We start from the raw sequence: 21,052 nt of genomic DNA on the forward strand, positions 1-21,052 counted from the left end.
CAGGCAATGAAAATCCAGTAACCAGAAGGCAGGGTTCAGCAACAGGACTTCCAACAGCAGAAGGATTAGGCAAAAATCTGTGGTCAAAAACAGGCAGGATCAGAAACCAGAAAACTCTTTGGAACATGAGACAACAAGGCTTGAAAGCTGTGACAGTGGCAACAGATGATCTCGCACTGAGCTGGTGACGGAGCAGCTGTTTAAATACGGACCAGCTCAGTGCAGGTGAAGGCAATGAGCAATCAGCACAGCCAAGGCAGAGCTGAAGTGCTGAAGTCATGACAAGTCTGGATATTTCACATCCTCTACAGAGCTGTTGATGTCTTTTCAAGTGAGATTAATGAAACCTTTTAAGTTCAGGGAGCTGTGGCTGAGATAAAAAATGTTTTAAAAAAATCAGGAACCCATGCAACACTGAAGCTCCAAATTAAGCTTTGTACTGCTAAGAGACGAAATATATAAGGATCTACAGTGGATGCCCAGTATTTGCAGAGCTTAGGGAGCACATATGCTTACAGATAACTAAGATACTTTAAACTACCTCTTCAAAGTCTTACAATGGCCTATTTTAACAGTTGAAACACCAAATATACCTTCATGTGCGTTAGTAAGCAGGGTGGAAACTGTCTTAGCACAACAGTAGAACCTAATACTTATGGTTATTCTCATTTCTTTGAGCTACAGCCAATCAGCGTTAAGGAAAAGGAATGATGCTCCTGAATTATCCACTTTGCCAAAATCAGCTAATAGCATCTCAAGAAGCATTGGCACTCATGCTTCACTTTCCCAAGCTGCATTTTGTTTCAAATATTCTAAATATGCTCCATAAAAAGAATCAGTGCACAGGTGAACACTGTACAGCAAATGGTGGTTGATCCACTGTATTTACAAAGTAAAAGTATCATATTCAGACATAAACAGCAGCATCTTATGAAAACAAAATGTTGATTTTATCTCTACGGTGCCTTACAAATTTGTTCATTCCCCATAAGCTACGTAATGCATAATGCCACGTTGCTTCCACAAAATTACACAAATGTGTTTTATTGAAAATGTTTGTCTTAGACCAACAGACAATACTTCATATTTGTGCAGAAGAAGGTAACTGATCTTTGCTTTATCTTGTTTTTAGCAAAATATAATAATAACAATAATACAAAAATAAATAAACAGAGGTTTGAGGTGTGGCGTGGAGTTAAAGCGGGATGAATTTATAAATTTATATTTATGTGCTAGGAGAATGTGTTGTATGTGAGAAGACATCCTTTTGTAATCAACAAGAGCTTGTAAAATATGCTTTTTGTGTGTGCAGCATGTTTAATCTGTTTGCAATATTTTGCCAGAAAATTACCTCCATTAAAAGGACTCAAAAGAACCTTACTGAACATAAAGTCAAAATTGATATAAACTACATCAGATTTGAATGTAATGCATTTATTGGTTACTGTAAGTCTACAAGTTTGAGTTATCTTACATTTCGCCTCAATCAGAGCAATTTTCTGAGGTAAGCTTGAAACAAAACAATCTAAATTTACCATCCATTGTAAACATCTTTTCCTCCTCTGATTGCAGTCTAAACAAGCCTGGACAATTTGAGACAACCCAAGGAATTATAAACAATGCCATCTAAATGCCCGTGTGCTTAAAAGGATGGCATAAAGCAAGTAATGTATTCCAGTCTTTTAAGAGGATCCTGAGTTTGTCAAACATGGCGGGTCAGCGCTGAAAGGTGCAGAAACATTCAAATCAGCCTCGTCACTGTTTTGCACTTGTGCCCAAACTTATAAGTTATGTGGTGAGTTTATTCTTAGTTGACAAGTGTTAGAAATCGCAGCATTGCTAATGCCTCTGTTTTCTTTTGCTGGAAACCAATTAAGCTACAGCCTGTCAGAAAGAACTTTAAACCGTTACTCAGTGCTTCGCTGGGTAGTCATCTAAACATACTGTAACCTGAAGGTGGTACAAAATTGTCTGCAGGGTTTCTCCAGCCTTGTTAGTGGCCTAGCTTCCCAGATTCCTGAATCCGAGCCACTGCCCTCTAAGGCAACAGTGAGGAGAGTCCAACAGACTGCAGGATTTATCGTTGTTTTGCGAGGAGGAAAAGGCACGTGGCATTTCTCCAGTTATGATTGCATCGAGTCAGATGAGCAGGAGCGATCACGTTTGGTGACTGAGTGAAGTGGCTGTTTTTTCTCTTGTCACCTCTCTGATCTGGAGTCCATACCAGCTCAGTGTCAGCGCAGACAAGTTTCAGACACACACAGTTGAGTTTTAGTTGACCTCCAACTAATTAAGAGGTGAAATTCCATGTGCTTTCTCATTTTTATTGTTCATTTGGCTCTTTAAACTCGCAGTCAACCTTGACTTTATTTTCAGTTTAATTTAGAAATACGTCATAGGTGCACAGTGCAAAATGTAAGACAACTAGGTGCATTTTGTATGAGAAATTTACCCCCTCACCAAATAGCTCATTGCTTCTCTATTACCCTCACTGTGATTCTAAGTAAACCTGACAAGGATGATTATATGCAGGCAAACCAGGCTGCTCGGCAAAGGGCACGACGGATCAGAGTAAATCCCTGGTTATTACCAGCTGCACAGGTATGACGGACAATTAGAAAGTGCTTTTTACACTACAAAAATAATTACTGAAAGAGATTCACTGTAACCTTTGCCCCTTCTCAAGTCTAGTCACCCTAATGCTTTTGTTTGGCGGAAATCATATTGTTTGAGATTGCTTCCTTTGAGAGTCAGAACGGCTCAGTCAAAGCAGGAAGACACTGACAGGTCTCCCTAGTAAATTGTCTGCTTATTCCAGGTACAATTTAGTGCACTCTAGTATTTGATTGTCGTGTGATAACTATGTTGACTAAATTTAATATTAGGACAGTGTAAAAAAAGTTAGATGGTCTTGTGTAAGAAAAAAAGACTTTTCCATAGTACACTGCGTTCCAAAAAAGTGAAACAAAAGTTGACAACTGGATTTAACAGCAAAGCAGTAATTAATGTCACTACTGCCAGAATACTCTGACATATTGACTGTTACTTATATAATGATGATGTTTAAAGAATTTGTTTGCATAGACTTGTTAAATGTTTCCATGTTCTGGTGCTAAATTTGCTTTATAGATCTGCACAAACATCACACAGGTTATTGTAAGGTGGTTAAATAGTCAGGCTATCTACTCAGGTAACCAGCCAGCAGTTAGTTTGCTTAATAGATGAGCTGCATTTGGGGTGTTTTTTCAAAACACTCAAATGTTTCTGTTTTGCAGGTAAAGGAAAAGACATATAGCTATCTTACAACCATCTGACCACCAGCAGAAGCAGGTGAGGGAATGGTAGTCCACTGTTACTACCCCAAAGTAGCAAAGCATGTTATTACCCCATGCGTCCAGAAAGAACTGTGCCTCTTGTGTAATTATTTAAATTACTATTGTGTCTTATCCTCAACAGATACAGTAGTAACTCGGTTTTTTCAAGTAAATACCCACAATTAGGGACCTTTCAAATGTGAAGATGACTTAATTATTTGAAAGAAACAACCATTTATAATCTAATTTGTCCACCAGTATCTTGTGTCCTTTTGTCTCACCTTGTTACAACTTAGGTCAAGATTTAAAAAAAAAAAAACAAAGTTACTTTCCTCAAAGACCTTTCTGACCCAGAGGACAAGAAGTTTATCTCAAAACTGAATTTGTGCTTTTCCATACGGCGACGTTTTGCTTGCATGCTTCACCCAGGTGAGGGAAGCCTGTTGTCAGTATCAGCTGATAACAGCGTTGGCTGTTTTAATGTGTAACCTCCTGCCATTGTGCTGGCTGGAATCTCATTCCCTTCCTTCAGCTCCGAGCCTGTTTGTGATTTACTTCCAGTAAAGATCATCAACCTCATCCGAGCAAGGCTGTGAGCCAGTTCCCCACAGCTTGTCGCAGGTAGTGGGTGTGTTCAGGAAACAAAGCAGCAGACCAAACAAACTGTCCTACGTTACGCACCGGTACACCAAACCTGACCGGGGTTGAAGTTCAGATGTTTATGCAAATGTTTTCATAAGTGTGACCTATTTCCTCCTGGTTTTCTCAGGTTGCTTTATATACAGCAACCTCCAAATGTACTGGCACCCTTTATTGGCTGATGTAAAAGAAAGTCCTCAAAATGAACCTTTTCTGTGTTGATTTGGCCAAACATTTAAACAAATAACTTGCTGAAAGACTACACCCACACAGGCCACACTTGGGGCAGACCGATGAGAAGTTGAAAGAAACTGGATCCAGCTCACTAATCACTAATACAAAACCAAAAATCCATTTGCATTTTCAAAAATCAAATCAAAATCCAGAATTCTTGATCCAAAAAGACTCAAGCCAGTGAGAGAGCAGATCCAAATAAATTTAAATGTGCATATCCGGCAAAGACAGGAGAGGTTAAGACTTTTAAAAAGTGATCAGATCCACAGGAAGAGGAAGATTCTCGTGGAAACAGATCACATTGCACCATTTTGTCAAGAAAACAGCTTGGCTAGGAGAAAGTAGGTTTTCTGAGCAGCAGAGCAGGTGAAGTCAGTCAGGGAGTGAGTGGTGTGTTCATGGCTGCAGGGAAAGCTAAGAGACTCAAACTGTTACAGGTCCTTATGCAGCTGATAAATATACCTTATACTGTCTTTCACATTCTTCAAAATGGGAGTAATAATAATAATAATAATAATAATAGAGTAAATGTGGCAGCTTTCATTTTGGAACAAAAATCTGCAGCCATGGGTTTTGTTTTCCTAGCGAATAAATCAGTCTCGTTTAAAATGTCGGATTCCTGTTAAGAATCTTTAAGAGATAATACAGCTGCAATAAAAGCTGAATTTATTAGGATGGAATTGCTGATGGTGAAAGAGAGATGGAAAGTTGGTTGTGTTCATTCACGGAACAACCCAGGACCAAAGTGTTGCTTCCAAAAGAAATCACCATTAATGGATCACTTCCAAGAGTTAATAAAAGAGAACATTAACTCTCTGCTATATATTAAATTGTGTACCATTTTCCCACTTTAGACGCCATTAAAGCTTTTTAATAATGTACACATTTTGTATAACCACACCAAGTAAGGTAGTGATTTAAAGTGGGGGTCATGTTTTCACGCTTCCTCTCAGCTTTTACTTTCTTGCAGCTCATCCATCACCGTGAAAGCCACAAGCGGCCACACGTACATGCGGCATGTAGGCGTCCGTGGTCACCTCTCAACCTTTTAATGATGTGGGGGGCTGGAGGTTACCAGTGGCACCAATAAAGCTGTCTGTTGAGCTGCCTTATAGGGTCATTCTCAGCTGAGAGCTCGTCACTGCCATGTTTGGGTCTCGTGCTTCAGCTACGGCATGTTCTCACGTACCGTTTAAGAGGTTAGATGTAGAAAACTGACTGACGCATCGAGATGCGGATCTGTGGGAGGCTCGACGCACAGAGGACATTAAAGCTGGCACTAATGGTGATCTGCCTGCCTGCAGCTCAGGCCAGGTCACAACTGTAAAGGACAGAGTCTTTGCTCTAGCCTTGACTTTGCCTCTCTCTCTGCCTGCCTGTCTCTCGTGCACAAATGAAATTGAATTATTTCTCTTTAACTAAAAGTATTAAAGTGGATATAAAAAGTCTACACACCCCAGCAGCGGTGGTTCTTGTTTCTCTGTTAGCACAGAGAGACAGCTGCTCCCATAATGCAAATATCCACAAAAAAAAAAAATCTAATTTCTTTGAATTTCACATTTGATGCTCTCAGACACTTTAGCTAAAGCAAATGAAGTCACCGGCTAGCTCAAGTGCTTATCTCATATAAGAGCCTGGTCTCCATAGCAGGAAGTAAACACATCAAAGCATTAACTCCATGTTGACAAAAAACACAATTCAATCTGAGAAGAAGCAAAACCCAATCATGATGCTGTCAGCAGTGTATTTCACTGTAGACATGTCTTCTGCTGACAATACAATGTTATTTTTACATCTAACTTGTCTTTTTAAATAATACAAGTGCAAGTTTAGCTTCATCAGACCAGAACGTTTTGTCCTAGATGGAGATTTAGGCAAGTCGGGAAGAAAAGTCTTGGGTCTTTCAACCCTAGACAGATGGAGAATGCAGGAGATTGTTGTCACATGTAAACCACAACCTGACAAAAACTGCCAAAGGTTCAATAGGCAGCCTCTAGTGTTTATAAGAATTATCTTGAATATCTTAAACATACCAGGTTAATTCATATACAGCCAAGTGTGTCCTGCAAAGTGGGTTGTTTTTGAGTCTTTCAGCAAATTAATGGTCTAATGCATAATGTGTCAAACTCAAGGCTCTGGGGCCAAATCTGGCCCATCATAAGTTATCCTGTGGCCCTCTAGACTCTAGGAGGACACATAAAAATAACTTTCAAGATAATAGATGGGCTTAAATATTATTTTATAAATCAAATCAAAGGCGTTTTTATCTGTATGTTGCCAAATTACATAGTTAAATATTAATTTCAAGAACTTTTACTAATTTATTCATATTTTAACAGTTTGTTAATAGGTCATTTTACCAACACATTCTACCACGACCAGCCTCTGAAGACATTTGTGATCTCGATCTTGATTAAAGCTGGAAAATTTTTCCCCATGTTCTCATTTCTTACATCATAAAAACGTATTGTTTTAGTAAGGGCTTTTTATAGCCACTGTATGTTATTTTAAATGACTCCTCGCCTTCCTTGACTCCACTCTCATGGGAAATTGGTTGCTTTCATTCCACCATATCCAGTCCTCAAGCTTTTCACAACCCGAGAAGCTATTCTTGAACATATGATCTGACACACAGGGCATTTCATTCAACAGGAATGCAAACTTTATTTTTCTTCTTTTTTTTTTTTACTTTTTCATTCCAGGTGTATCCTTGGACTTTGAGCAGAGATGGGAGACTGGAGTCTTCTTGGGAATTTCCTTGAAGAGGTCCAGGAGCACTCCACTTCGGTCGGGAAGGTTTGGCTCACCATCTTGTTCATTTTCCGCATCCTGGTCCTGGGCACGGCGGCGGAGTCGTCCTGGGGCGACGAGCAGAGCGACTTCATGTGCGACACCCAGCAGCCCGGTTGCACCAATGTCTGCTACGACAGCGCCTTCCCTATTGCCCACATCCGCTACTGGGTGTTGCAGATCGTGTTTGTCTCCACGCCCTCACTCATCTACATGGGCCACGCCATGCACACGGTGCGTATGGAGGAGAAGAGGAAGAGGATGGAGCAGGAGGAGAGGGAGGCTAGAGGGGACGATGGAGAAGACCTGCAGAAGGAGAAGGAGTTCCTCCAACAGAAACAGAATGCAGCTGAGGGGACAGGTCGTGTCCGTCTAAAAGGAGCCCTGCTCCACACTTACATCCTGAGCATCTTGATCCGAACAGTGATGGAGGTCACCTTCATAGTGGTGCAGTATCTCATATATGGGGTATTCCTCAAGGCGATGTACCTCTGCACGACCTGGCCTTGTCCCAATGCCGTGAACTGCTACATGTCCCGACCCACAGAGAAGAACATCTTTATCGTCTTCATGCTGGTGGTGTCCGGCGTGTCTCTTCTGCTGTCCGTGTTGGAACTCTACCACCTTGGCTGGAAGAGCGTCAAGAAGTGCGTACGCAACAAGACGCTGCAGAAGAACAACCACAGGGCCGTGACAGTGGCCGTGTCCACAGGGTTGGAATCCAACAAGCACCAACAACCTTCCGCCTCTTGCACCCCACCCCCGGATTTCGATCACTGCCTGACCGCGCCGAGATCCATGAATCCCATGACCTCCATTGCCTCCCACCCGTTCAACACCAGGATGGCACTGCAGCAGAACTCGGCCAACCTGGCGACCGAGCGGCACCACAGCTGTGACAACCTGGAGGACGAGGAGGACTTCTTGAGGATCAGATACGAACAGCTGCCTGCAGAGCTTCCCAACGGCTGCTCGCCACTGCCGCTGCTCCATTCAGGCTTCCTGAAGGACAAACGACGCCTGAGCAGGACCAGCGGCACCAGCAGCCGGGCGCGGCAGGACGACCTGGCAGTGTAGGTCCAATATGGGCCAAAGAGTGAGGATAGAAGTATCACTTACAAACACAACTCTAACAACTTGCAAAAGTATTAACCCAAATTAGACATTTTTCACATTTTGCTACATTACAACCAGAACCTTGTAACATATTTTCTTAAAATTTTTTGTGATGAACCAACACAAAGTGATGTGTGATTGTGAGGGAAAGGAAAATGATTCATGAAATCTTCACCCACACCAGCTGCATGCATCTGGCATCAAACAGCTTTCCATAGAAACCAGCATATTGTTCACTGATCTTTGCAAAACATTAGACCGACGGGGTCTGTGATCTTCAAATTCAAATGTTTTGCTAAATATCTTAATTATATTAAGATGTATGCAATTCTAACACCTGAAAAGGCTGCATGTTTAAGGTTTTTTGCCCTGCTGGAAGATGAACTTCTAACTCAGTTTCAAGTTTGTTTTTCAGCCTCTAACAGGTTTCAGGTACCTTCATCATGTAGATACCTTCTTCTACTCCTCAACTCTTAGCGGCATATTTAATGGCAGCATAATCCTGACTTTTCCATAAAGGGCAGTTCAGTGCAGCACTTTATTAATAGTCGTTCTCTTATCAGACTATGAGCTGGGACTCTGCGGCATTCTCTGATGTACCTGATGACATATTTTACATATGACCTCTGGTATAGTAATTATGTGAATTTCCTGGATTTTATTTAGGAGTACAGGAGTAAAATGCTGGTGAAAAAGAAAACAAACACTTCAGATTTTTAATTGTAAAAGATTATGAAAACCTTGAATCCTTTTCCTTCGATGACATGACTCTGTGCTTCTTTGTGTTGGTTAAGCTCATGAAGTCCCTATAAAACCTGTTGAAGTCTGTGTTTGTTATGTAGCAACATGTGAAAAACATCCAGGAGTAATAATACCTCGGCAGAACACAGTGAAGAATGTTCTGTGGGAACTTTGACAAAGGGGACAGCTGATTAAAGAAATTCTCATTTGAAGACACACTGAAATCTGTGAAAAGACTCCATAAACGTTAAATACGAATGCTGTCTGAACGGATAAGCAGGCATGTTTCTGTGCTTGAATATAAAAATGGTAAATAAACTGCAAAAAGAGATTAACACGAGCAGGGTAACAGGTGTGGTACCTGACCATTGCACATGCTTTCCTTTATTTAAAACTAGTGGAAACAGGGCAAAATTGTATGTTTGTGAAGGATGTGGGGTGTGTTTTTTGTTTTTTTCTAATTAAATAATCAAATGCATCTCAGTTATTTTCTGAATTACATTTATACCTTTTACTTAAATACATAATTTTAACAACTCTTGAATTGGGTAATGTAATGAATAAATTGAGAAAGAGTTATGACATTAACTGTGAACATTTTTTATATATATATATTTGCAAAACAAAATAAAAAGTGCCTTGAAGAGTTAAGGAGGATTTGTATGTCTTCACTGCAAATAGATTTTTTTATGTGTCCTCTACTAAATCAATTGCACTACATTTTTAGATTTAAAAAAGACAAACAATACTAACTTTTAATGTGTGAATAAAACCGTGACATATTTCCTCTATACTAGCGAACGTGATGTGAGAATGTAGCTTCTTGTTTTGTCTATTTAAAGTTATTCAGATTTAATTTTGGAAGATATGGTCCTGCTGATGTGAAGCGTAATGAGCAGGTTTAGCCACTAGGTGGCGACAATGCACTTGTATTTTTTTTTAGATGGTGTCCTGGATTTATTGTTGTAAATAGTTATTCCAATGCAATATGTGTTTGATGTTTTTGTTCTTGAATACGTTTTGCTTCACAGTCTAGTTTTATACTATATAGAGAATAATTGTGGAAATAGATATATTTACAGTCAGACATTTGAAGATTATGCAAAAGAATTCAGTACATTTTATTTTGTTCTTTCACATATTCTGTAGTCCATAACAAACCAATAAACCATCGTCCAGTCAGTGAGTTCAATTTTTGTTGTCTGGTTCTTTGAAAAAAAAAAAAATCATTCTTAGATTCCTGAGTCGCAGCAGATATGTGGTAAATTCATAAACGTAGTGAAGTCAGCTGGAAATAAGAACCAGGAGATGCAAACACCAGCTGTAGACGTTCTGCTGTCACAGCTCAGAGCTTGAAGGTGCCAGACGGAGGATCATCAGTGATATTTACACAGAAAGCATCTCTCCCTCTCTCTCTGAGTGTCTCTCTTTCTCTCTATCTGCCAGGAGCAAGAGTGTACAACTTACCTTAAGCTCAAAAGATGAACATGGAAAAAGGATATTTATACTTGTAATATTTATACTATTTAATTTGTGCAGCAAATTAACTGTTTCTTTTTCACTCTCTGTGTTGTTGTTTTGAAACAAAGAAAGAAATCTAAGTGTTCAAATTTATGTCAGAGTGATTGTAAGCATAATAAGTAGATGCTCCTGCCAGCGTTTTTCAATTTAAAATTTTTGTTCTTGCTGTAAACAGAACATCAGACACACCCACAGTTCAGGGTAATACTTCAAACTGTTTTAACATATGTACACAAACTATTGTAAGTGTTAGATTCAAAAGCTTTGTATAAAATAATTTGTAAAAAGAAAATAAAGTTGAAAATGTGTTTATTCTGTATGGATTTGGGTTGTTTTTAAACAAAAGTTATGTTTTACTAATTTTTCATTTTATTTTTTATTTTTTATTTCAAACTTATATTTTAGTGTGTCTGACTACTTTTTTCCTACAAAATAAATTGTATGTTATAAGTTATCAGTACTTGACTAACCTTTATACCAAATACCTTTTGGTATAAGCTTACTTGAGTACGTTTGAGAATGAACAATTACAATTTTTACTTTTATGTGAACGAAAACACATTGAAAAAATCCTATAGAGCGATTAAAAAGCAAAGTAATACAAAAATCCCACCAAAATAATTCCATTAACATGTACACATAGTTACATCCTGTAGAGGGCGCCGGCGCACCTTCTTGCATCTGTACGCGCTCTTGACATCGTTGAAGAGAAAGATGACGCATGCTGGTCCACGTCGGGAAATGTAGTTTATAGATCCTTTGAGTTATGATCACGGTCCCTGTAAACTGCCGCATACTTGCCTACACTTCCCGGCGACATGTCTACCGGTGTCCGCCGGTCTCCTGTCCGGAGTTCCTGAGCGAATGTGAAGTAAAGCCGGATTTTATATCGAAGGCAAAACCATCAGTTCACCCCAGCTTGCAAAAAGTAAGTAATTTGAGTAGAGCCAGCTGTGAGATGCCTTATACTGCCACTATGATTTACTCTACTAGTGCTAAACCTCCTGTGTCATCATGTGATGCAATGGTTTGAAATACTTATTGTGTGTTTGAGCTCAGTTTTCGTAACTACAGGATTAATTTTGGTGTGACTTTGTGTTGAAATAGTGTGCGTTGGCTAACTGCTGTGTAAATAGTTATAATCTTACTTTATTCACCCAGGGTAATATAAATATTTGATGAGAGAAAGTTACGCCCCCTACCGTTGACTTATTTACACGTGAACTTTCATGTATAAAACTTTCCAACACCATAAAAGTCCACAGCTGTGGAAATTCACTGAAGTATTATTGCTTCAGAATCGCCTTCATTGAATTTGACAGGAAATTAAAAACAAGGTAGGTTACTCTTGATCAATTTAAGAAAATTATATATATGTATATATATTACTGGTTTTGTATATTGTGTAAAAATGAATGTTTATTTGTAAATAAGAAAAACTGGTAACAGCATATGTTTTGCATTATAAATTTATATATTTAGAAGTATCTTATGATTAGTTATTGCAATGTAGAGATCTGTTTTTAGACATGAGTCACCAGAGAGCTCCAGTGGAAATGTCACTTCAGGATTTAACATTGATTTTTACGATTATGTCTGTTGTCTCAGTATTCATACACCTTGGACTTTTGTCTTGATTGAAAGAAAGGTAAAACTCAAAAAATATTTTTATGATTGAAAATATATAACTATTTTCAATTTATAACTTTAAAATATACATTTTCAAGTTCACAGATTCTGATCAGAATTTACATCTGGACTTTGACTATGCCATTGTAACACATGAATATATAGATTTCATTGTTGCTCTGGCTGTACATTAAGGTTTGTCATCCTGCTGAAAAGTGATAGATTTTTTTACCAAGTTCAAGTTAGTGCCAGGCAATTAAACAATGACATTTTTTTAATGAAAATCAAAGGACAACAAATGTAGGTTTAAAATTCAATGTTAGACAATTCACAAGAAGAAATTTAAACTGGTTTTGAATTATTTATAGTATAAATAAGTATTCAGAAAACATACTTTTGTTCCATAAAGTCTGCCAATGTTTTAGGGACTTGTGTATTTAATTTCTGATAATATAGGAAAACAAAGTAAAGTAGTTATTATTGGTTATTTTAATTTGTTGTTTTTTGCCTCTAGTTTTGACCCTAGTTTAGCTCCATCCGTCTTTCCACGGTGATGTGGAATATTCGCTTTCATGTAGGCCACAAAGTTCAGCTTTGGTCTCGTCTGATCAGAGCAGCTTCTTTGACATGGCTTTCTTTCAGTGGCTTCCACTTTACATCAAGGCTACATAAAGATTTTTGGAGTTCATGACTATTTGCTGTTTTTTGTTCTTTGTTTGCAGCTCAGCCATGAGGAACCTTTTGACCAAAGCAGGCTTGTTTGGCTCGGTATCAGTGGCCTTTGGCACGATTTGGTGGTCACAACAGAAAACCGAATCGAACCCGATCACTTCAAGCGCAGCCCCAAACCCAAATGATGCATGCCCTGCTTCTCTGTATGAACTCCAGCTGGTCCAGGTCTTGTTCCGTCATGGCGCTCGGACGCCGCTCAAGTCTATACCGGATGTGATGGAGGTAACACTCTGCTGGTTTCTCTGGATTCTTCTGGTCATCCAGTTACATCTTGTTATTTATGTGTTCATGTCTGAATTTAAAGGCTCAGTGGGCCCCATCGCTCCTAGAGGCCCCACCATACACACACATCAACTACGTGGTGACGGATCTTAAGGGAGGACCGCAGCCTCGATCTCCTTTGGAGGACAACTATCGGAAAAACATACTGAGTGTGAGTAGGTATTCTTTACATTTTGCTACAAAGCTTGTTTCGGTGTGTTAACTCACACAGAAACAGTAGCTGCGGTTGATCCACTCTAGTCATATTACTTACTCTCATCCAAGTCACGACATGTAAACTCAGTGTTTTCTCTTAAGGACACATATTCATGTTTGGGCTGAGGATTAAACCATCAGCTGGTAATAAAGAAACTGCCCTCCCACAGTAGAACGATTGCTACATGCTCACTGTTTGTGCTGGTATGCTAACAGTCTGCACTATGGGTTCCTCAGTTTACCAAGTAACTAAGAATAGTTACCTAGATGTTTGACGAAATCATTTGTTAGCTGGAATCTTCTGCAGATTTTTTTTTTCCTGACTGGTAGCCATTTCCAGTATCGGTCAAAATTAGATTAGATGAAGCACACTGACGTTAGAAGCTATTTTAAAAAGAAAACTGCATTTTCTATGAGATGTCTGAGGTTTACTCAGGCGGGAAAAGGCCAAACTGCACCAATAAATAACCTTCACAAGTTAACCAGAAGGCCAAAAGTAGTACAGCAAATTTAGTTTGAACAGTTTGGCTGAATTTAATTCTGCTGAATTTAGAAAAGTTGAGACCTTTTTGAGTTTTAGTAATACTGGTTGCCAATTTAAATTGCTAAATAGTTTCTTACCATTATTATTATTATTATTAGAATTTTGAATATGAGTAACAAGTTGGTACTACTGCTTTTTCACTTGTCTGACATACATTATAATGAGTAATTGGGGTGCAATAGCTAGAAAAAATGTTTTTAATCTTTTTAATTTTTTAATCTTTACATTTTCCCAGCTTCTTTTAACATAGCTGGGAAATATCTGAACCAACTAAAATCAGTAGTCAGGTAAAAGCTTTCAAGTGGGCCCCATTCCCAGGATTATAAAAATCTGAAAACAAAAAGCTGAAAAATCTGAAAACATAAAAGGATTTCGTTTGCTAATCATCATCCTAGTCATTTTGTGCTCAGAAAGCTTTTATTAACATAACTAAACTTTTTCCAGGGTAATTTACAGGACATGGCAAATAGCCAAATTCTGCATAACTTTTTTTCCCCATTATTATTACACATGACTTTGCTGAATGACGCAGGCAGGAAACAAGCTATAGAAACAAATTCAGACACTTGTACCATCTTGTACATGTGCTTCCTGGATATGGTTATGTTTTTGGGGGGAAAAAAATCTGTTTTGATTTAAAAACAATAGGATTAGGTTGCAAAAATATCAGGATATATGGATAAATCTTTGTGAAAAAAGACTGCATCTGCAGTCTAAATTGCTCAGGTTAGATGGAGTATGTTGAGTGGTTTTAAATCCAGAATAGCACTTTGATAATAATTTTACTCACTGATTCAATAATAAAGTTATCGTCTGCCTGTTACAGTCATACTGGTTGAGCAGCCAGTCCACCTATTCAGCAACCCAAAAACCTGCTGGAGCAGTTTTGATAAAAAGATCAAAATATTTTGTACCACAGTTAGTCAGGACTTCTCCTCTTCATCATGTCATGTCTGACAGGGATAGATATAAGGGGAAAAGCCTTAGTTTTTGGCGTAATCACAAAAACTAAGATATAACTGTGGCAAGACGAGCTTCTCTCAAGAGATATTATTTCCTATTCTGGCGAATGGAGTGGGCAATAGCTGAAGTTGGTCTCATGGTATCCCCCTCGATGATGTCAGCTGCCAAGTCTCACATAAAGAACACAACTCTTTCAGCTGTGTGGAGGTAAGGTTGGAATTAGGGTTGGAGTTAAGGCTTTGAAGGAGCACTAATTCCAACTAATTTCACCTCTCCTTCCAACCCCAACTACAACCTTAAATACAAGTCTAATTTCAACCCTCTTTCCAACTCTAACTACCAAATCTCCTTCCAACCCTAATTCCACCTCTCCTTCAAACCCATTGGATTAGGGTTAGAATTAGGCTTGGAAAGAGGACTTCAAGGAAAGTTGGAAGGAGTGTCAGAAATAGGGTTGGAAGTGTATTGGGGGTGGGGGAGGAAGTGGAGGAACTCTGGAGTGTTCCTTCACATTTAAGAGTAATGAACTTTTAACTTTCATTTTAATGAGTTTGGACAAACATAGGTTGGTTTACAATAAACTTGTTTTTGTTCACATTCTGAGCCAAAGGGTGAAACATGCTTCATCATAAAACAGTTCTACTTTAGTTTTATTAGACCACAAGACGCGTCTCTAAAATTGAAGGGCTGTGTCCCTGTGTACGTCTGAACATTCCCATTATGTCTATGCTTGCATGTTTGAACAGATGAACTCAGCACCTTTGAGCTCTGGATATTGTTCCCAAAGATGGACCAGACTTGTGCAGCTCCACAAATCTTTTCCTGACATCTTGACTGGTTTTTTTTTTTCTTTCCTCTTGTGTCAAACAAGAAAGCAGTGTGTGGAAGTTGCTGTCTTGAAATGCATCCAAAGGTGTGACTCTAACGTGTGTTTTTATTCCGTGTATGTGGACTTTATGTTTGAAAAGTCCACATACACTTTGTTTGAAATTCATACGAAATTTACAAGTGCATAAAAACGTATTTCTGCAGCAGCCTTCTGCATGATAAAAGAAATGCAGCTGTAAAATCATCATAGTAGTGGTGATATCATGTGATATGCCACATTTCCCAAGGACTATTATTTCTTTTTCCATCTGTTGCCAACAGAGCTAACTACTCTGCCTTCATGATTGCCGTCATGGTAACCCCATGCTAAATTGGCATGAGCATGAATCCGTGGCTCTCAAAATGTATTAGTCACTTTTTTTATTGAAATTGTTCACACATTGATTTCACAATAACTGCTGCGGTTCAATTATTATGTAGCTCTACCTCTGATTTACTTCTTCCCTTACTTGGTTCATCAATTGTATAAAGGGTTCCCATAACTGGAGCAACAAAAAACTATTTATTATTGAGGATTTGTAGTGGGTGGATGCACAGTCTTATTAAAATAAAAATGGCAGAGGACCGAGCAGACAGCCCTGAGTGACAGCAGTGGTCAAAGTGATAGAGCTCCTGATGTTTTGGGGTTGTTTTTTTTTCAACTGGGACACTATGGCTTCTCTCGATTAAGAAGTTCAGATTCCAGAAACAATTGGCAGTGTTCAGTGTGAGCCAAAGTAGTCCTGTAATAAGTCTTTTAGTCACAACACTGAACTGTTTTAAATGCAGTATTCAAATATCTGGGTTAACCTGTGTATGTGACTTTTTTTTTTTCTACTTTAAAGGGTGGCTCCTTCGCTGGTCAGCTGACCACATTAGGCATGCAGCAGCTGTATGAGCTGGGTGAAACGCTGAGGAAGAAATATATAGAGGAGACACCTTTACTCAGTCCCACCTTTAGCTCAACGGAGGTCTAGTAAGTAATCATGAAGATTTTTAGATTAATGACTAAATGTGTAGCAATTTCTAAACTGCTGTTATTGCTTAATTTGTCATTTCTATTTGTATTTTATAGTGTGCGCTCCACTAACATTGTAAGGACTATTGAATCTGCCAAGTGCCTTATAGCTGGACTCTTTAAACAAAAACAGAAAGGTAGACATCTGCGTATGCATGCTATAAGATAATAATATGGAGAAGTCTGGGATTAGATTTAAGTTATTTACTGATCTGGACAAGAATGAATAAAATACTTGTTTTTCATATAGAATTATTTTCTATCTGATTGTCTTAAATGTTGTTCTTACGTCCTTCTTTCTTTTCTGTGTCTTTTCCTTCACTTATAAATCCTATGTGTTCTTCATGTCTTCTGTAATTGGTTCCTTGGATACTTGAGTTTTTTCTGTCCTTGTCTTCTTGTATTGTCATACATTCATTCTATCCCTGCCCTTCTTACCTTTCATACATTCTTTAATCTGTTCTACCTTGTGCCCTTAAGCTTTTACTTAATTGTAACTTTCCTTCTTGTTCCCTTACTTCCTTGTGTTTTCATTTTCTCTTGACCATTTTTTTCCCCTTCTTGATGTGTAGATATTGTGTCCATCCTAACAGAAGAGGCTGAATCTGAAATTCTCTACCCTAACTATCACGGTTGCAAGCTGCTCAAAGTCCTCAGCCAGTAAGTCCAATTTTCCAACCTGCCACAGAGCCGCGTCACTCTCAGGCCATTCTGTGCACCCAAACTGGAATCTAGAATAATGTGCAGTACAAAATTATACACAGACTGGAGTGGAGGTGCCTTGACAGGTTGTCATGGTGTGTCTGTTTTTCTCCGCTGACGTTGAGTGTGTGTGTGTGTTTTTTTTCTTCTTTGCAGCCCCCGCTGGGCTAAGTTGTCCACTCTGCCTGGCATCGCTGAAGACCTGCAGAGCATCCTGAGTGCACTGGGGATTGCTGCTCACCAGCACGTCGACTTCATCCTCATTAGGGATGACATGGTTGCCAGAGAGGTGACACTGTGACTCTGTGATCCATGTGACTTTTTACTGAGTCTCACCACAGGCTTTTCAGTCTAGAGGCAGTTATTACAGAGACTTACCTCAGTTTGCACACTTACTAGCTGCTGAATGTGTTGGTGCAGTCCAGCAGGTTTTTGGACACTTGCAGATTGATCATTTATTTGTCAGCCATAATTGGGAATGTTGTTGAGCTTAAAGTCCAGTTATTGTGACAACCAAGAACTAACAAAATCAGTAAAATCATCAGGCAGCATGGGATCTATTTCCGTGGTTGTGTATCTGAATTTAAGAATTTAAGTAGTTAAAACCAGAACATGTTTTTTTTTTTGAGATGGTCAAATAAAGTCACAGCTTTCACGGGCAAACTTTGATCAGTCATTACCGTTGCCACATGTAAATGTTTCTGTAGCCATTGTAAGGTTTTCTTTTACAACTTTTCCTTTTTCTTTAACAACTTGGAGAAGTTAGTGAACATTAGTGGTTATGGGTGGCGTATTTTATGTATTTCTTGGATGTAGGTTTTAAGGATCTACACATGGGCATGCATAATGAAATTTATTTGAGGTTTTTACCATAAAAGATTTTAGAAAGAAGTCTGATTTAATTACCTAAATTATAGGCCTTTGAAACTCATAAAAATCATCAGATTTTTCACTGTAGGCTTTAAAAGTAATTTTGCTGTAGCTTAAATGTATTTTTTTAATGGCTATTTCTGTATTCTCTGTGTTTTGAGAATCCTCAAAGGATCTTAAAATGGCTTATTGTAGTTTTAGGAAGCTAAAAAAAGTCACATGAATGTACATTTAACAAATGTAGTTGGCTAAAATCTGTTTAAATTGACTGCATGCTTTCTTTACCCAGAATAGTCAAAAGGTTGGCAATATTTTTTTGTTTGAGTGTCTTAGATTAAAGTTACAATAGTCTTAATGTGAACTTTGAAGCACTGTTTTACTGTATATTAATGCAACAATTCCTGACTTGAATTTTTAAATCGTCAGGCACACGGCCTTCCCAGCCCGCTGGTTCTGAGCTCCTGGAGGAATAAGGTGGAAGAGCGAGCTGTGGACATGATGTGCAGCCTCTACAAACCTAACAAGAGGTTAAAACAGTGATTTACATTAAGTGTGCCCATTATGGTCATTGAGCCATTTTTAAATCCTAAATGCTGTGTCTGAAACAGAGAGGCGCTGCAGCTGTCGGTGGGACCCCTCCTCCATGTTCTGTTAGAAAACATTGAGAAGAAACTACAGGACAACTCGGCAGAGGCGAACAGGTTGGACACCTCATGATGGACCACGCTCACATCTTACAGAAATTATATCAGTCTTTTTAAAATATTACTCTCAACAGGAAGTTATTCCTGTACTCGGCTCATGACACCACCCTTATCCCGTGCCTCATGGCTTTGAAGATCTTTGACATGAAGTGGCCTCCGTACGCTGCCTCCATCACACTGGAGCTACACAAAAGCCGGCAGACGGGCGATGCCTTTGTGAAACTCTCATACATTGGTCAGGTAAGGAGCACAAGAAGTGCCTCTAAGTAATCCAACGATGTTCACGTCTTTTTTCATCCAAGTCAAGTTTGCTTCCTTCTCTTCAGGATCAACACATACCAGGTTGCAGTGGAGTCTACTGCCCCCTGCAGGAGTTCAAACAGGTCCTCTCTGCATACTCGCTAAGCTCTGAACGCTACAATTCTCGTTGCAACAGCACAGGACTCACTGAACCCTGATCTTTCAAGAAACACAAAACCACTCAACTTTAAACTTTAAGTGTAACTCAGCCTCCCCTTCATCCAATAACCTTAGTAACACACATACGTTAAAAACTTGATGATCTTTAACAATAAATCTAGTTTTTATTATTTGAATAAGTTTTACAGTGTAGTGTTTACACCAGGTGCTCTCGCTAGCAGAAATGTTTTGCATTGAATCATTTGTACCTGCTTCATCATCAGTATAATGTTTATAGACTTTAACCAAAGGGGTATTTCACAAATTCGGTGATGTTCCAGTTGAATGTATTTGAGGTTGAATTTCACATCATTATTATACCAAATAATCCTTTTATGTATATTTTTTTCTGCTTAGGGAATCATTGCTGTATTTCCTGCCTTTCCTCTGACCCTAGAATACTTTGATACACAGCAGATTTTACGGTCGATTCAATAACTAGTTACTGTAGCTGCAAAACTAGCTCACATCATCATCCCTCCTCCATCATGCTTGACAACTAGTTTGAAGTATGGTTACTTAAACGCTGTTAGATTTTTGACATCCACTTTGATCTCTGATATAATTTTGTGGTTCATTCAAATTCAGCTTTGCAAACCCAAGTAGAGCTGCAATTTATTTTTGATAAAGAAAATACTTTTTCTTGGTAAGACACAAACTTTTTTTTTCCTGATTGTATTGTCCTGAAGTTTTACACTTGAAATACTGTCTGCAGTCTGTAAAGTCTAATATGGAGCAATCTTTGTAATTTCTACATAATCATGGGAGAAATGCACTGGGATGTCTGCCAAGCTGTCTTGTTTTACACTTGCGAAAATGCTGGTGTTTTCCTCCTGCACTTTTTAGTGTACAGCTAAATCTTAAGGCAACAGCATTGTTGTACATTGCCCTGGTGTGTCATCAAAGCATTAGTGTCCCCCATGATTACAGCTTTTATTCATCAGGGAAATATATAATGTAGAAAAACAAAAAGTTAAATGTTACTAAATGGCTTTACAGCACCAGTAACAGTATATTGAGTGAACACTGACTTAGATGAACAGATCATTTTGATATTTTTGACTGTTGCTGTGAAATACTTTTTATTCATGAGGTGAAACTTCTTGTGACATGCCGTTTCAGCTATAAATATCAGGTTTGGATGAGCGAAATAAAAATACAGATTTTATTCTATGTTGAGCCTGATTTCCTTTTCTTTTTTTTACATAATAAAGGTTAATGTGAAGAGCTCTTTTGGTTTAAAAAAATAACATGGATGCATTCAGTTGCCTACAAGTCAATTTGCCCTTTGCCATTTCATCCCTTTAAAGAAACCCATCTCTATCCTTGTAATTAAACTTTTTGCATGTCATTTGAGCTTTTATTTTCCATGATTTAATGACAGAAGTAGTCGTACAAAATTATTAAATTGTACGAATTTTACTTAAATTTTCTGTGGATATATTATACTCCATTCCCACTTATTTTGAATCTAACCCCTCTGAAGGCCAATAAAATCTTTAAATGAAAGACATGAGGAAACATTAATCCACGGGTGCCCAAGTCCAGTCCACAAGAGGAAATGAGTGGCTTCTGCAGAGCTGAATGACATCTAAAAGCTGCAGAATAGTGGCTCGTGAGAACTCTACCTGGGCTCCCCTGCATCAAATGATCACACTTCATCATAACAGACTATATTGTAAAATAATGTAAATTGTTGGCTGTCAAAGCAGGTATGGACCATCCCATTGGC

General features: G+C 38.6%; 2 protein-coding genes across 4 annotated transcripts in view; both read left to right on the forward strand.

Annotated features, from left to right (window-relative positions):
• LOC102216648 (gap junction alpha-5 protein) overlaps window positions 1-10,021 on the forward strand; it is a 31,482-nt gene extending 21,461 nt beyond the window's left edge. For 2 of the 3 annotated variants that reach the window (XM_023336633.1, XM_023336632.1), the window contains exon 2: window positions 6,890-10,021. In XM_023336633.1, coding sequence (XP_023192401.1) covers window positions 6,915-8,054 — 1,140 coding nt within the window. In that variant the 5' untranslated portion in view covers window positions 6,890-6,914 and the 3' untranslated portion in view covers window positions 8,055-10,021. Of the gene's footprint in view, window positions 1-2,514; window positions 3,331-6,889 lie in introns of those variants that run through there. The other variant, XM_023336634.1, reaches the window with a different exon arrangement.
• A 1,134-nt stretch (window positions 10,022-11,155) lies between these two features.
• acp6 (acid phosphatase 6, lysophosphatidic) lies at window positions 11,156-20,493 on the forward strand. Its single transcript, XM_005799312.3, has 11 exons — window positions 11,156-11,283; window positions 12,707-12,938; window positions 13,021-13,149; window positions 16,413-16,543; window positions 16,643-16,722; window positions 17,158-17,245; window positions 17,444-17,576; window positions 18,584-18,684; window positions 18,766-18,858; window positions 18,936-19,101; window positions 19,188-20,493. Exons 2-11 carry the CDS (start codon window positions 12,714-12,716, stop codon window positions 19,317-19,319), a joined length of 1,278 nt encoding a protein of 425 aa, XP_005799369.1. The 5' UTR covers window positions 11,156-11,283; window positions 12,707-12,713; the 3' UTR covers window positions 19,320-20,493.
• The last annotated feature ends 559 nt before the right edge of the window (window positions 20,494-21,052 follow it).

The sequence above is a fragment of the Xiphophorus maculatus genome, chromosome 7 (assembly GCF_002775205.1).
Source record: "Xiphophorus maculatus strain JP 163 A chromosome 7, X_maculatus-5.0-male, whole genome shotgun sequence".
NCBI classification, from domain to species: Eukaryota; Metazoa; Chordata; class Actinopteri; order Cyprinodontiformes; family Poeciliidae; genus Xiphophorus; species Xiphophorus maculatus.

What these genes read in the sequence shown, in the direction of transcription:
- acp6 (XM_005799312.3), top strand. Translation starts at nt 12,714, where the DNA reads ATGAGGAACCTTTTGACCAAAGCAGGCTTGTTTGGCTCGGTATCAGTG. An exon ending in TTTAGCTCAACGGAGGTCTA is followed by an intron (nt 16,544 to 16,642) that starts GTAAGTAATCAT and finishes TGTATTTTATAG; the next exon opens with TGTGCGCTCCACTAACATTG. An exon ending in ATGACATGGTTGCCAGAGAG is followed by an intron (nt 17,577 to 18,583) that starts GTGACACTGTGA and finishes TTAAATCGTCAG; the next exon opens with GCACACGGCCTTCCCAGCCC.